The sequence below is a fragment of the Paramormyrops kingsleyae genome, chromosome 3 (genome assembly GCF_048594095.1).
Source record: "Paramormyrops kingsleyae isolate MSU_618 chromosome 3, PKINGS_0.4, whole genome shotgun sequence".
NCBI lineage: Eukaryota > Metazoa > Chordata > Actinopteri > Osteoglossiformes > Mormyridae > Paramormyrops > Paramormyrops kingsleyae.
The window spans coordinates 22,841,260-22,855,367 of NC_132799.1; the positions used below are offsets into that span (position 1 = coordinate 22,841,260).

The window sequence follows — 14,108 nt, forward strand, 5'->3', positions numbered from 1 at the left end:
ACCCATCCATCCATCTGTCAATTGTCAGACCAGCTTTCCTGGTGTCTGGGTGAACAGTTTATAAAATATTCACTGGCATTAGCAAGTTATGTTTCGGGGTATTTCTTTAATGATTATTGCTTGTACATGACAATTAAATTAAGCTAAATTAACAGTAAACAGTGCATTTTGATTACCCATATAAAACACATATCATCATGATACAATATCGTCCCTCAAGCAGACTTTTGCAGGTCTTCAGTAACGACTCATCCTTTTTCATTTCTCCCGGTCAGCCTGATTTACCCAGCGCGATACTTCCATTTCTCTCATTTAATTTATAAAGTATTTCACATTGGCCACATACAATTTCCAGAAGAAAATGCTTTCCATTTTGCTTTTACGTGTATTATTACTGGTGTAAATGTCCTCTTAGCAGATGTCTGTTCTGGTCAGAAAAGAATGCAACTAGTCTATACAGCATCTAGATGCACTGTGCAGGACTGAGGGTTCATTTGAAAGCAATCAAGGTTGTCCTTAAGATTTATGTACTTCAGGATAGAGAGAGTCACACTCACAGCCTGCTTTGTATGGTAAGATCCGGTTACGCGACAGGACCTCGGCGAGGAATGCAGGAATCAAGAGTATCTCTGCACAATCATGAAACACAACGAGGCAGCCTCTCTGTAGAAAACGGTGGGGCATTCTTTTTTGTGGCTTCTATTGAACTGTTACACCTGAAGTCAAGCATCTTCAAACTTTGCGTCCCTAGACTGTCCGAATGAAGAAGGCGTGGGTCCAGATATGACTGCGTCTACAAAACAAGTTACCTTCAGAAAGGGAGCTATGTGCTGCCCTCTGGTGGTTATGTGATGCAACATCATGAGAACTCTTTCTCGGCGGGTAAAGATCAGACAGAGTAGTGGTGTGGCTATATGATTCAGAGCTGATACTGGGTATCTCTCGGAAACATTGGGAAAGTGTAAAAATAAGCCAGATTCACTGTTAATAGCTTTTATTACATGGAAAAACATCTGTTTTAAATATATATTTTTTAAGTATCGAACAGGTTTTAAGTGTAGATAAACCTGTAAAGGTGTAGGCTAAGTGTTAACACTGGCAGTATGCCTGACAGTATTATTGGCTTTAATGTGCAGTGTGTTGATGTTCAGTGTGTTAATGTGTTGAGCTCCCTGTTGTCCCAGACCATGGTACAAGCATCGTTCCCGCAATCAGCGGCTCCCCTGAGACCCTTCCCCCCAGTTAATGCGCAGCCAGCCCTTTCGGTGTAACCTCGCCCAGAAGCTGCTGGTTATCTCCTCCTGGAAATGCCTCTTAAGCCCCCTCTGTCCCTGGCGTTCTTAATGATGTGAAGGAAGCCCGCCAGCTCTCTCCCAGGACAGCTACAAGCTGCAGGACGCACGCCCGGCCGCCGAGGGGAACCGAACCCACCTCCGCCGACTGCCGCGGTCCCGTAAGTAACGCTGCGCTGTCGGTCTGTCTCCGTACAGCCGACTAGGCGCCTGTCTTTGATTTCTTCCTGAGAAACAAACCTAACAACGGAATTCGACGTTCCGGGGGCTTCACATCCTCGATGCCTCGTTTTCTTTATGATGAGTTTGTTCTGGATTAACAGCCGTCACATATGGGGAGCATCTCCTAGAAGGACGGACGCTGGTGCTTTTGAGTACTGAAGTATCACTTCTTTCAGTTAATGCTATCAAATGAATTCTGACGCTGTCACAACAGACTGGTGCTTCATAGCGCAGAATGTCACCATTCTGTACAACCTGCTTAAGGGGAGTAATCAGCACTAACTAGGTTCTTTGTGGGTTAATAACTCAGGAATTCTGACCAGGACAAATGCTTTCTTGTTGCTGCTGGACCTATTCAGGGCATCGCTCTGACTTATTCAGGCGGTAATAAGCGAGGAAACAGCATTAACCATTTTAGCTGAGACACAAACACAGCTTAATACATGTATGAAACGTACACACAGATACAGACAGACAATCCATCCGAGGCTGTAAACTGCAAGAAGACACAAGGAAACGTCATGTATGTAATTTTGTATGCTGTTATATGAGTACAAGGTCTACAAAATAATCCTTTAATCGCACACCTCTGTCTACTGTCAAAATTAGCACGAGATTAACCACTAATCCTTGCCAAAGTTTGTGTGCACATCATTCACCAGCCGATTCCCTCACGTTTCACTGCAGTCTACATATAGAAACTGCGCTTGGAGACTTGCAGGCGTTTACCATACACCTCAACCTGTCTGCTGCGTCGTGTGGAAAGCGCACATAAAATAAAAAAATATATAGCCTTACTGTGATGCCGCAAGCTTGGTGGGGGGCTAATCTATTCACAGACCGGCATGCATTGCGCCGTACTGTATATAGTCTAAATACTAGTGGAAATAATGTCTGTAATGTATAATTATGTCAGTGACTGTATGTGTTGCATTCTCGTGAAGTGACTAATACAGTGTTCTCCTACTGTGGTGCGTTTGTAATTTCCCCCTGATGGTGTTCGATGTGTGTATTGGTAATTTCCCATGTTCATGCTGTCGCTAGTATTTTTCAGCAGTTGTTCACAATCAAGTATTTGTGCAAAAGCGAACTTAAAAAAATATGTAAATAAATTTGTAGAAAAACTTGGAAAACCCAGCGAGTGTGGAAAAGATGTCATAAAGTTATAAGTCGTTAGAGCTCGAATAGCCCATTTTCATGGCTATTAAGAAGATCTAACACAAATATTGAAAATATTGCAAGTCACGCTGGCAGGACACAGTGGTGAAGGAAGTCTGCCTAACCAGCATCATCGACCCTTGCATCATTGGACTGGACTTGCTAGTCCACCTGGGGGCCGCCATCGATGTGCTGGGGGCAGCCCTCTGCCTCGGTCCAGATGTGGTGGTCCTCCAGTGCGACAGTGGCAACCAGCAGCAGGGGAAATGTGGAGAGGCGTCTGCAGAGTGGGGAAGACCGTAGCCAGCAGCTCTCGTGGGAAAGTCTCTGCCTGCGATACAGCCACAGCTCCAACCCGGACCGCAGAGAACAGCAGCCCTGGGGCTACCTCCTGAGATGGCACAAACTGTCCAGGAACTGCAGCAGAGCAGCAGTTAGGACCTGACAACAAAGCTCAAAGCCCTGCTGAGCCCCTCTCCAGGACCAAAGACTGCCGGCCTACTTCCATGGTACAGCACCACATCGACACGGGGGATGCCCTGCCCCTCTGTCTGCATCCGTGCAGACTGACTCTGGTGAAGCGGCAAGCGGCAGAGCAGCACATCCAGCAGATGGCAACGGTGGGAGTCATCAAGCCATCCGACAGACCATGGCCAACTTCAGTAGTGCTCAACATCAATAAGGATGAATCATGGCGGTTTTGCATTGACTACTGACAACTGAATTTGGTGACAAGAAAGGACTCATATCCACTGCCACTGCCAGGGTGTGCTGGATTACATCACCGGGTCAATGTGGTTTAGCGCCTCAGACCTCCAGAGTGGCTATTGGCAGGTCAAACGGGCTCTGGAAGCCCACCCCAAAACCAAGTTCACTATTAATCAGGGGCTATGGCACTTCTGCTGAATGTTTTTGGTCTGTGTATTGCACCCACCACCTTCTAGAAGCAAATGAAGTTTGACCTGGCCTATGTCCCCTGAATGCAGTGCATCGGCTACATTGATGATCTACTGGTCCGCTGATTTCACCGCAGCACAGAACCTAAAGATGGTGATTGCGGCGATCTGTCAGGCAGCGTTGCAGCTGAACCCCTGGCAGTGTTTCCTGCCGGAGCCCCCGAGCCTGCACTCTGCTATGTTGGGGCCGGGCACTTCGGGTTGAAGAAGATTCCGGGGAAGCTGTGCCACGCTTCTCCTGGCCTGGCTGCCGGCAGGACACCAAGCTGTTTGTGAAATATTGTGAGTGGTGCACAGCTCAGTAGAGTCCTAGCCAGCAGTCCCGGGCTCCCCTGCAGCCGTACCTGGGGGCTGCTCCCATGGAGTGGGTGGGGGGTCGACATCCCGGGCCCCTATCTCCACACCGCGGCCAGCAATCTCTACATACTCCTGCCTATGGATTACTTCGCGAAGTGAGCTGCAGACCCTGCTGGAGCTGGTGTTTAGCTCGCCCCCTGAGCCAGAGCTGCCGGCAACGCCGGGACTGGGCTACCTGCACCAGCTCCAGCAGCATGTGAGGATCGTGCAGGAGCTGGCCAGACAACATCAGGATGCAGCCGTAGCCAGACAGGAACAGCATTCCACACGCTGGCCTGGTGCCAGATGCAAATAGTGTAACTAGCTCTGTGTATTTAACATGTTTTGTCTCGCTATTGAGCCATACGTTAATGTCATGTGCAGTGTTTAATGTCAATAGCTGTAAACAGTTTTGTGTGTGTGCCCACAGTGGGGCGAGTGGGTAGGTGGGCATGGTGGGCAATGTGTGGGGGTTGAGTGGTATATGCTCCGTAAAGCCACTGTGTGTGTGCGAGCCACTGTCTCGCACTACGTCTCTGCGTCATTCATCACACATATTGCCATGTCTGGCACTATTGCCTGCGTCACAGTATCATTCTTTGGGGCTCTGTACACCTTACACTTCGTAATAATCATGAAATAATAATAGATGAAATCCTCATATAAATCAAAATGACACAGACTCTATAAATGCAGTTGATTTCACATTACATGTATGGTTTTCTCTTGTTTGCTGGGTTACCTAAAATGGGAAAGGTTCCAGATGGATTTATGAGCTTTAGCAGAAGCTCAGGCTCAGGCTGAGGGTGTGTCTTCTGCATCCTCAGCTCACACCAAACCCCACACCCTGACCCAAGCATATTAATAGCGAACTAACACAGGCTAATGCGTTTAAAGAGCTTGGGGACAGACCAAGGTGGGTGGCAGGGAGCGTGTAAACAAAGCTAAGCTATCCAAGTGCTATTATTCCACTGACCTGCCTCTGTTTAAGGGGAAGCCATGAAGCGGGATGCCCGCCCATGGACACTGATTCTGCAGAGCTTCTGCCGGATTCTTCTGTGCCAGATTGTGATAAATATCAACCAGCAAACAGTGAAAGGTGATCTCCACGATCACACCACACCTTACCGGGCCTCTGCGCTCATGCATGTCTTAACATTCATATTTTAGCCTGTTAAATTAGGTGAATATAAGCCACCAAACTGCCAAATGTGATCTCTGCAATCACACCATGAGGCCAGTTTTTATTTATGCAGGCTGAATTTAAATGTCTTTTAATTATAACTTCTTATGTACCTCAACTGATGCAAAATCACACGCGACATAAAACCAGATAGATCACATATTCTGTGAATTTAAATATAGCCTACTGAATTTTATATTATTCTCTACAGAAGTGAATATTCTGTTTTAAATGTCATATGTATTGATTTCAACAGCAGGCAGCTCATGCCTCGGAGGTGAGGATATCTTCGCAGCGGTCAGGGAAAACAGCCCAGGTGGACAGTTCATAGCCAATCTCAGCATCGCTGGTGACCCCAGGCCCAGCGGCATTCGCTTGGCTCTCAGCGGAGACAGTGCCGACTGGTTCTCCCTGGAAGGGAATACCATCAGGCTCAACGCATCTTTCTCGAGGGCTCTGGATCGAGAGGTAGCGTGACATCTTCAAGGTATAGGTGTACCCAGCACATTCAAGCATGTTCTCCACCTAGTGACCACTATGATCTCACCAAAGGTTCATGGATCAGTTCTAATGGCGGTTTTGTCCTGCTATGAAGGAGAAACCATACAGGTATGCCTTTCAGCAGCAAAAGCTATTTTATACCTTTAAACATAATTAGCATCATGTATTTCGTTATAATTCTTCTCGCCACCTTTTACACAGTTTTCCAGTTAGTTTCATTATATGTATTAAATAAATACATAAATAAATGTATTAAATGTATAAATTTTTTTCTAGAGTGAATACAGGATCATGGCGGAGATCCTCAATGAAAATGACAACAAGCCAGTATTCATGGAAGAGACTGTCCAGCCTGTGGCCGTCAGTGAGGTGGGATCTCGTGTGCTGTTCCAAGGATATGTAGGGTGCGGGGTGGTCTAGGGTCATCAAGAAAGTTCAGGTGAAATTTCCCATCCCTAAGAGGATGAGAGCATCACCATGTAAGTTTGGGGTTTGATGTGATCTGCTCTTTTTCAGTTGGCTGCTGTGAACTCTGTGGTGTTTGTTGTGAAGGCGGTCGATGCAGATGAGGACACCATCGTATATGTCATTGACAGGTCTTTGGTATGTGTCTCCCCCCACTGGTCATTAATGCCACACAATCCCTTTGTGTCACTGTCTAAATATGGCTTTATCTCTGAATAGCCAGACTCCAGCTACTTTAGGATAGACCTCCCCAACAGCGGTGACGTGATCTTATCCAAGCACCTGGACTACGAGACCAAGACCCAGATGCAATTGGCCATTTACGCCGTGGTAAGCCTCCACATATGGTGTTCATGTGACACTGTATGTCCCAAACATGGTGAAAGTGCTGGTGCTGTCAGCTTACCATACATCCCGAACTCAGGGAAAGTAATAGTACTGTCGACTTTTTGTATATCCCGCACATCTGACAGTAACGGTACTGTCAATGCTGTACATCCCGCACATCTGACAGTAACGGTACTGTCAATGCTGTACATCCCGCACGCTCTGACGGTAACGGTACTGTCAATGCTGTACATCCCGCACATCTGACAGTAACGGTACTGTCAATGCTGTACATCCCGCACGCTCTGACGGTAACGGTACTGTCAATGCTGTACATCCCGCACGCTCTGACGGTAACGGTACTGTCAATGCTGTACATCCCGCACATCTGACAGTAACGGTACTGTCAATGCTGTACATCCCGCACATCTGACAGTAACGGTACTGTCAATGCTGTACATCCCGCACGCTCTGACGGTAACGGTACTGTCAATGCTGTACATCCCGCACATCTGACGGTAACGGTACTGTCAATGCTGTACATCCCGCACATCTGACGGTAACGGTACTGTCAATGCTGTACATCCCGCACGCTCTGACAGTAACGGTACTGTCAATGCTGTACATCCCGCACGCTCTGACAGTAACGGTACTGTCAATGCTGTACATCCCGCACATCTGACGGTAACGGTACTGTCAATGCTGTACATCCCGCACGCTCTGACGGTAACGGTACTGTCAATGCTGTACATCCCGCACATCTGACGGTAACGGTACTGTCAATGCTGTACATCCCGCACGCTCTGACGGTAACGGTACTGTCAATGCTGTACATCCCGCACATCTGACGGTAACGGTACTGTCAATGCTGTACATCCCGCACATCTGACGGTAACGGTACTGTCAATGCTGTACATCCCGCACGCTCTGACAGTAACGGTACTGTCAATGCTGTACATCCCGCACGCTCTGACGGTAACGGTACTGTCAATGCTGTACATCCCGCACATCTGACGGTAACGGTACTGTCAATGCTGTACATCCCGCACATCTGACGGTAACGGTACTGTCAATGCTGTACATCCCGCACATCTGACGGTAACGGTACTGTCAATGCTGTACATCCCGCACATCTGACGGTAACGGTACTGTCAATGCTGTACATCCCGCACATCTGACGGTAACGGTACTGTCAGCTTGCTCTTATTTTTATCACATGAAGGAGATGAACACCCCAGAAAAGTATAACACTTCAGCGACCATCATGATCAATGTGCTGGATGGAGATGACCAGTACCCACAATTCCAGCCATGTGTACCCCTAACCCAGGATGCCGTGCACCCCATCTGCACCAACCCCATATACACTGTTAACGTGACGGAGGCACATCAGGTACCCGTTTCTTTGAACATGAAATACCACAACTTGGTGACCAGATGGCCAGCATCAAGAAGTTCAGCAACAAGATCTCATTTGCTCTGAGTATTAGAATGAAACAGGGATTGCTGTGTCTCCTGCAGAACATCACCCTGCCTTTTTCTCCTGGTCGAATTCGTGCTGTGGATGGAGACAGAGGACTGGATGCACCCCTGCTGTACACAATTCTGTCAGGTATCATAAAAAAGCCGCACCAGGGTCTTTACCTGCTGAGCCACATTTCCCTGCTGAGCCACATTTCCCTTCTGAGCACATTTACCTGCTGAGCCACATTTCCCTTCTGAGCACATTTACCTGCTGAGCCACATTTCCCTGCTGAGCCACATTTACCTTCTGAGCACATTTACCTTCGGAGCACATTTACCCTCTGATCCACATTTACCCGCTGAGCCACATTTACCTGCTGAGCCACACCAAATGCTCATTAGTGGCTTATGTTGGCTGAGGAAGGCTGGAGCAGCAGCCCATCGATGTGTGAGCTTTCAAAGGCATGAGGCAGCTGCACTTTCCAGAGTCCCTGCCTGACCTCCTGACTGGTGGTACTGGCAGCCACCTTGTGGGCAGGATTATGCCCATTGATTGCCCTGCCTGGTCTTATAATGAGACCACTCTACCGGGTGCCCTATTGGAACAGGGGCCAGTGGGTTGGCACTTGTGTTCGCAATCAAAAGGTGATTGGTTCAAATCCTGGGGCCTGCAGATTGATGCCACTGTTGGGCCCCGGATCAAGGCCCTTAATCTCGATTGTTTCAGTGGTGCTGTACACTGGCTGACCCTCTGCACTTTTACCCCAAGCTTGCTCTCACCTGTCTGTATACCTGTCTGTATACCTGTCTGTATATCTCAGGGAGAGCAAGATGGGGTAGGTGAAATGGTAACTTCCCCATGAGATCAATAAAGTATCACTATTGTTAAATAGATTCAGATGTGGTCTCTCAATCTAAATGCCATTGAACTTTTATGGGAAGGTCTGGAGCACAGAGCAGATTTGTAGCTCCTTCATTTCTCAAAGAACTGGAGGTTTTTCCTTCTTGAAGAATGGTGGCCCAATTCTTATATTATTATATTAATATAATTGTATTAATGTAGGTGTTTCCGTTATTTTGCACAACATTTATTTTTAGGTGCTGACGATGGCTGCTTTCACATTGATAACCAAAGTGGAGAAGTAACCATGTCTAGACTGGCAGAGCACAGACTCCTGATGCCAACGTTCCAGCTTCAGGTCATGGTGAGGGCGACACACTCCAGTTACATCATCAACACAGCGTATTAAGACTCTGCGATGACTGATAATAAATATCAGGAGATGTACACAGTTCAAAATAAGACAGCAATCTGAGTGTGCCGGACTAGGTACAATCTGAGGTAGTACCACAGTGACACCTTTGTTGGTATGGTAACAGTATCCAGTCTCCACCCGCAGGCCTCTCAGGTCGATGACCCCAGGAAGTACACCATCACCTCGGCAGTGGTCCGCGTTTTGGCCCAGAACCACTTTGCCCCGCAGTTCAACAGCAGCACCTATGTCGGCTTCGTCCCACAGAGCCGCGAATCGTCAATGCTCGTCTCCACCCACGGAAACCAGGCATTGCTGCTCCAAGCCATCGATCGCGACTTCCAAGATGTACGTTGTGGGAACTCTCCATCTTTCTGTTCTAGCAGCAGATTATGATGTATCATATTGGTTTTGATGGAAAACCGACCAAGGAGGTCCGTTCGTAAACTGAAAACGAATTTCTCAAATTCTGCCATGTCAGGTGACTGGTCCTGAGTGTTAAACTCCTGACGGGTAGGGCTGTAGCATGGCTATCCAAGCTGGTTTTTATTGAGAGCTTAATAACCCAAAGCTAACAACAGCATGCTCTGGTCCCATCTGATATTATTCTTTTTTATATCACAGCAGAACAACTACAGCATATGGTCACCATGTGAACACACACCCCAGCAAAACACATCACACATTGCTCCAAATTCATATTTTGACCCCCACCCTCCCTGACTAGTTCCTTTAGGTCCTAAAATGAGGTCCTAAAATGAGGTCCTAATGTATGTTGTGTCAGTCAATCAATGTCTCAGAACTATTACCAAATGTCCCTACAAACCTGTTATTCTTTAGGGAATAAATCCCAAGGTTCACTATTCTTTGTGGCCAAAGTCAAACAACACAAGATTGTATCATATGACACAGGAAGGCTATGTCATCGCCAAGGGCAACCTACTCCCAGCTTCGGAGAAAGTTTTCCTTGAGGTAAGGAAGGTGAAACCCGAACTACATTACTGAAATTAGCATGAAACATCCTATTACTGATACTTCGAAGAGGAAGGAGGTCTCTCGCACCTCACAAACAGACAAGCAAATAATGGTGGTGCTTTGCAGGTGATCGCCACAGACCAGGAGTCGGGGGAAGTTGCTAGGGCAACAGTGGAGATCGTGGCTCTCCAGAGAGGTGAGCGAGGTAAGGCTCCAGATGTGTGGGAGTTGGCAACCCTGAGCATAGAACAGGGGCCTCTATCACAAAGGTGGATTTCTTGCTTACCCAGATAAATCTGACAAGTTAAGGCACCCTAGTTTAAATGGACTTTATCTTTGTTCACTTACATTTAGCTCAGACTTCCTTAAATCCAACAAGTTATCCAGCTAAGCAAGAAATCCTGCTTCATGATACAGGCCACCCTTTGAATTTTCTGGGTTCTGATTGACAGAGCTATAGACCAATAAAGAGCTGAGATCCTAGTTCCTGGTCCACGGCGCCATGTTTGTAGTCCCCAAGTGGCTTCACTGAGGGCAAAATTCCAGCATGGGCCAGTTGCGGAATAGGGCTTCTCTGACAAAAACACTTATATCTCAACACAGATTTATTCCCGAGACTCTACAGCAGGGGTGTCAAACTCCAGTCCTGGGGGCCAGAGCCATGTGTAGCATAGTTCTTTCCCTGTGCCACCACAAATGATTCAGCTCAAGAGCTGTGTGGTAATTAGCACAAGGAGTTGAATCAGGTGTGTTAAATGAGGGGAAACCCAAAAATGTGTAGGGCTCCAGCCCCTCAGGACTGGAGTTTGACACCCCTGCTCTACAGAATCCAACCATACCCAACTGGTCCTAAATATCCCCTGGTAATCACTGTAGTCTGACACCTAACGTGGCGTCTGTGGTCGCCAGCGCCTAACGCCGCGTCTGTGGTGACCAATGCCTAACGTGGCGTCTGTGGTCGCCAGCGCCTAACGCCGCGTCTGTGGTGACCAATGCCTAACGCCGCGTCTGTGGTCGCCAGCGCCTAACGTGGCGTCTGTGGTCGCCAGCGCCTAACGCCGCGTCTGTGGTGACCAACGCCTAACGCCGCGTCTGTGGTCGCCAGCGCCTAACGCCGCGTCTGTGGTGACCAATGCCTAACGTCGCGTCTGTGGTCGCCAGCGCCTAACGTCGCGTCTGTGGTCGCCAGCGCCTAACGCCGTGTCTGTGGTGACCAACGCCTAACGTCGCGTCTGTGGTCGCCAGCGCCTAACGCCGCGTCTGTGGTGACCAACGCCTAACGTCGCGTCTGTGGTCGCCAGCGCCTAACGCCGTGTCTGTGGTGACCAACGCCTAACGGTGCGTCTGTGGTCGCCAGCGCCTAACGCCGCGTCTGTGGTCGCCAGCGCCTAACGTCGCGTCTGTGGTCGCCAGCGCCTAACGCCGCGTCTGTGGTCGCCAGCTCCTTGGAGCCTCTTTGGGGGGCAGAAGCGTTACACTCTGCATGTGGACGTGGTGCTGGCTGGCGGGATCATGGCAGCGGTGTTGCTGCTGCTGCTGGTCACACTGATGTTTCTGCTGCTCTGGTTGGTGAGGCGTTGGAGGCAGCAGCAGGACGTGGCTGCCAAAGACTCCGTGGCACAGGGGAAGCACCGTAACGTGGTAAGAGAACTGAGACGCCCCACACACTTTCCGACAGGCACATTACAACGTGCTGCTCAGCACAAACACTCAGTCCAGCTTCCTTCTAAGCAGTCAGTGGATATGAATAGATCAGGGGTGGCAAATCTTATCCACAAAGGACAGTGTTTGCAGGTTTTTGGAATAACCTTTAGGTCAGCTGTTCAAACTCAGATGTGAGAACTCTTCAGCCAGTCAGCCCACTAAGTAGTGATCTAATTAGGGAGTTTCAGCGAAAACCCGCACGTACAGCGGCCCTTTCTGGATAAGGTTCCCTGGAATAGAATAAAAATGGACACAGATTTAAAGTCATTACAAGCAGTTCAATACAAACAGGACCGACGTGCACTTTGAATCCTCACTCATGGCTTTTCCATTCCTCTCTCCACTTAGAGCTTAAGGTGGTTCCAGCTGGTGAGTTTGTGGCTCATAATCTGCCTTTGGGAAGGAGCTAATGGTTTACTGGTGATATTGTTATTAGTCGTGCAGTATACTGGTCATCTTAAACCATCAAACAAGGTTTATGGAAAACAGGGATGTGCATCTCCATCACTGAGGTGATGGAGATGCACATCTCGATACATTGGCAACGATCCAGTACATCAAAAGCAACTATTAACGGGACCCGTGATTCACCCCTATTGTGATGAAGTGCGATTTGACCAGATTTTTTAAGCCAACACAATGCGATTCAATGCAATACGACATGATGCAAAATAATATGATGCTACGCAATTCAGTATGGTACAGATATTTTGATTTTCTTTGGTTCTTCTTAAGCAGACAGAAAATCATTAGATAAATTAAAAAAAAAGTGCATATACTAATAATTATATATTATTAAATTGGACTTTACAGATGCAAAGATATTAGAAACAATGCATCCCAAGTTCATCTCATCTCATCTATATCTGGTGCACACGTTTTTAATTGGGTCAGTTGCATTATGTACTTTTATGCTGGGGCACCGATGCACGGCAGTGAATCTTACCATCCTCGATGGAAAATGCAGAAAAGGTAACAGATGACATGATTTAGTCGTGACAAAAAATAAACAAATTTGTTGGCTTAAATTAGCCTAGACCATTAGCAGAAACATGAACCTGGATCAGATGGACAGTATAATTGCTCTGCATTGCTATTGTGACTTTGTGTTTGAAAGTTATTTCCGCCAGGTTAGGTTTGCATCAGCTCCCTCCTACACCTGCTAAGGATGCTTTTAGTATCCTTCTTCAGTTTCATGGGAAATGCTATCTGAGAGTCTTTAACATTTTTTCATTAAAAGGTAACTTCTGGAAGGCCAACACCTTACATAGAGGAAATCTCCTTTTGCAACGAAGCGTATGAGGACTGTGAATCCTCAGGCTCCGTGGGACGCGGTCTCCACAGGAAAAAGCCCGGCATCCTGTGCAGAAAGACCCAGAGAAACCACAGCGACAGCACCGACCTGCTAAGAGACAGTCAGTCCCTGTGTGTGACAGCAGAACCACTACCCATACACGTGCCTCCATCAATCATGTCCAATGGGAAAACAGCAGACAGGTCGAGCAAATCGGTGTCATTTGTGGACGATGTCACGCTGAGGCAAATAGGGACAGTAGAAAATTCAAGGAACAGGAGTTTGGAGGTTCAGACGGTAGAGTCGATGTTTTTAGGTGAGATCCCGCAAGCGCTGTGCGAAACAGAAGAGGGAGATCGATCTGATGAAGAGAGGGAAGCCAAAAATCTGTACCGGATAGTGTATCCTGTCATTGACAAGGAAGAGGCGACACCTGGGGAAACTGAGAACCTCTGCAGTTACAAGCATGACCAGCGGGGGGACGTGGCCCTGGAGGGCTGCCCCGAAGCTTGAAGAGGCAGCAGCGATCAAAATCCAGTCCCGAACACTCAGATGGTGCAGCTCGCCCAGGAGGCTGCGGTTTCTCATTAAGGCTGATGAAGGAAAGCCAAAACAGTACAGAAACAACAATTCTCATTCCAATATAAGTCAAGGTTTTCAATACCGATCTAAACAATGTACATCTTCAGGAACTATGAATCTGTATGTCAAATTGTAAACAATGTGGAAAAGGTCTGCATTTTTCATACATTCTGTACATTTTTATAATTATTGGTACTTTCATATTTTGCCACATCTTGCTCTAGAAGGTAAATATATGAGTGGCATAGATTAATAGTTTAACTGATCCCTATACAATAAAACTTTCCATAAGGGGAATTATATCATGTTTGCAATATTTACTGCCTTACCATGTTAATGGTCTGTGTGATTCAGCATTAATGCAGGAAAAACTACATTTGATAAAACTGTAGTAAA

At 47.4% G+C, this 14,108-nt stretch overlaps 1 protein-coding gene across 5 annotated transcripts; it reads left to right on the forward strand.

Moving 5' to 3' along the window:
- The first annotated feature begins 71 nt into the window (after positions 1-71).
- cdhr5-rs (cadherin-related family member 5, related sequence) lies at positions 72-14,014 on the forward strand. Of its 5 annotated transcripts, none has more exons than XM_023796881.2 (16): positions 72-1,453; positions 4,956-5,063; positions 5,404-5,615; positions 5,700-5,756; positions 5,925-6,017; positions 6,165-6,251; positions 6,333-6,443; positions 7,663-7,833; positions 7,962-8,052; positions 9,003-9,109; positions 9,305-9,505; positions 10,070-10,129; positions 10,259-10,337; positions 11,574-11,773; positions 12,185-12,205; positions 13,077-14,014. In XM_023796881.2, the coding sequence occupies exons 2-16, from the start codon at positions 4,964-4,966 to the stop codon at positions 13,641-13,643; spliced, it is 2,157 nt and encodes a 718-aa protein (XP_023652649.2). In that variant the 5' UTR covers positions 72-1,453; positions 4,956-4,963; the 3' UTR covers positions 13,644-14,014. The 5 variants fall into 5 exon arrangements, with proteins under 5 accessions (XP_023652649.2, XP_023652646.2, XP_072565982.1 ...); XM_023796878.2 differs by having other exon boundaries at positions 73-1,453; positions 9,998-10,129; XM_072709881.1 differs by having other exon boundaries at positions 73-1,453; positions 9,998-10,129; positions 10,259-10,328.
- The last annotated feature ends 94 nt before the right edge of the window (positions 14,015-14,108 follow it).

Excerpts from the sequence above, each read along its gene's own strand:
- cdhr5-rs (XM_023796878.2), top strand. The coding sequence starts at position 4,964 with ATGAAGCGGGATGCCCGCCCATGGACACTGATTCTGCAGAGCTTCTGC. Across the intron at positions 5,064-5,403 it reads CAACCAGCAAACAGTGAAAG|CAGGCAGCTCATGCCTCGGA; the intron begins GTGATCTCCACG and ends TGATTTCAACAG. Across the intron at positions 8,053-9,002 it reads GCTGTACACAATTCTGTCAG|GTGCTGACGATGGCTGCTTT; the intron begins GTATCATAAAAA and ends ATTTATTTTTAG.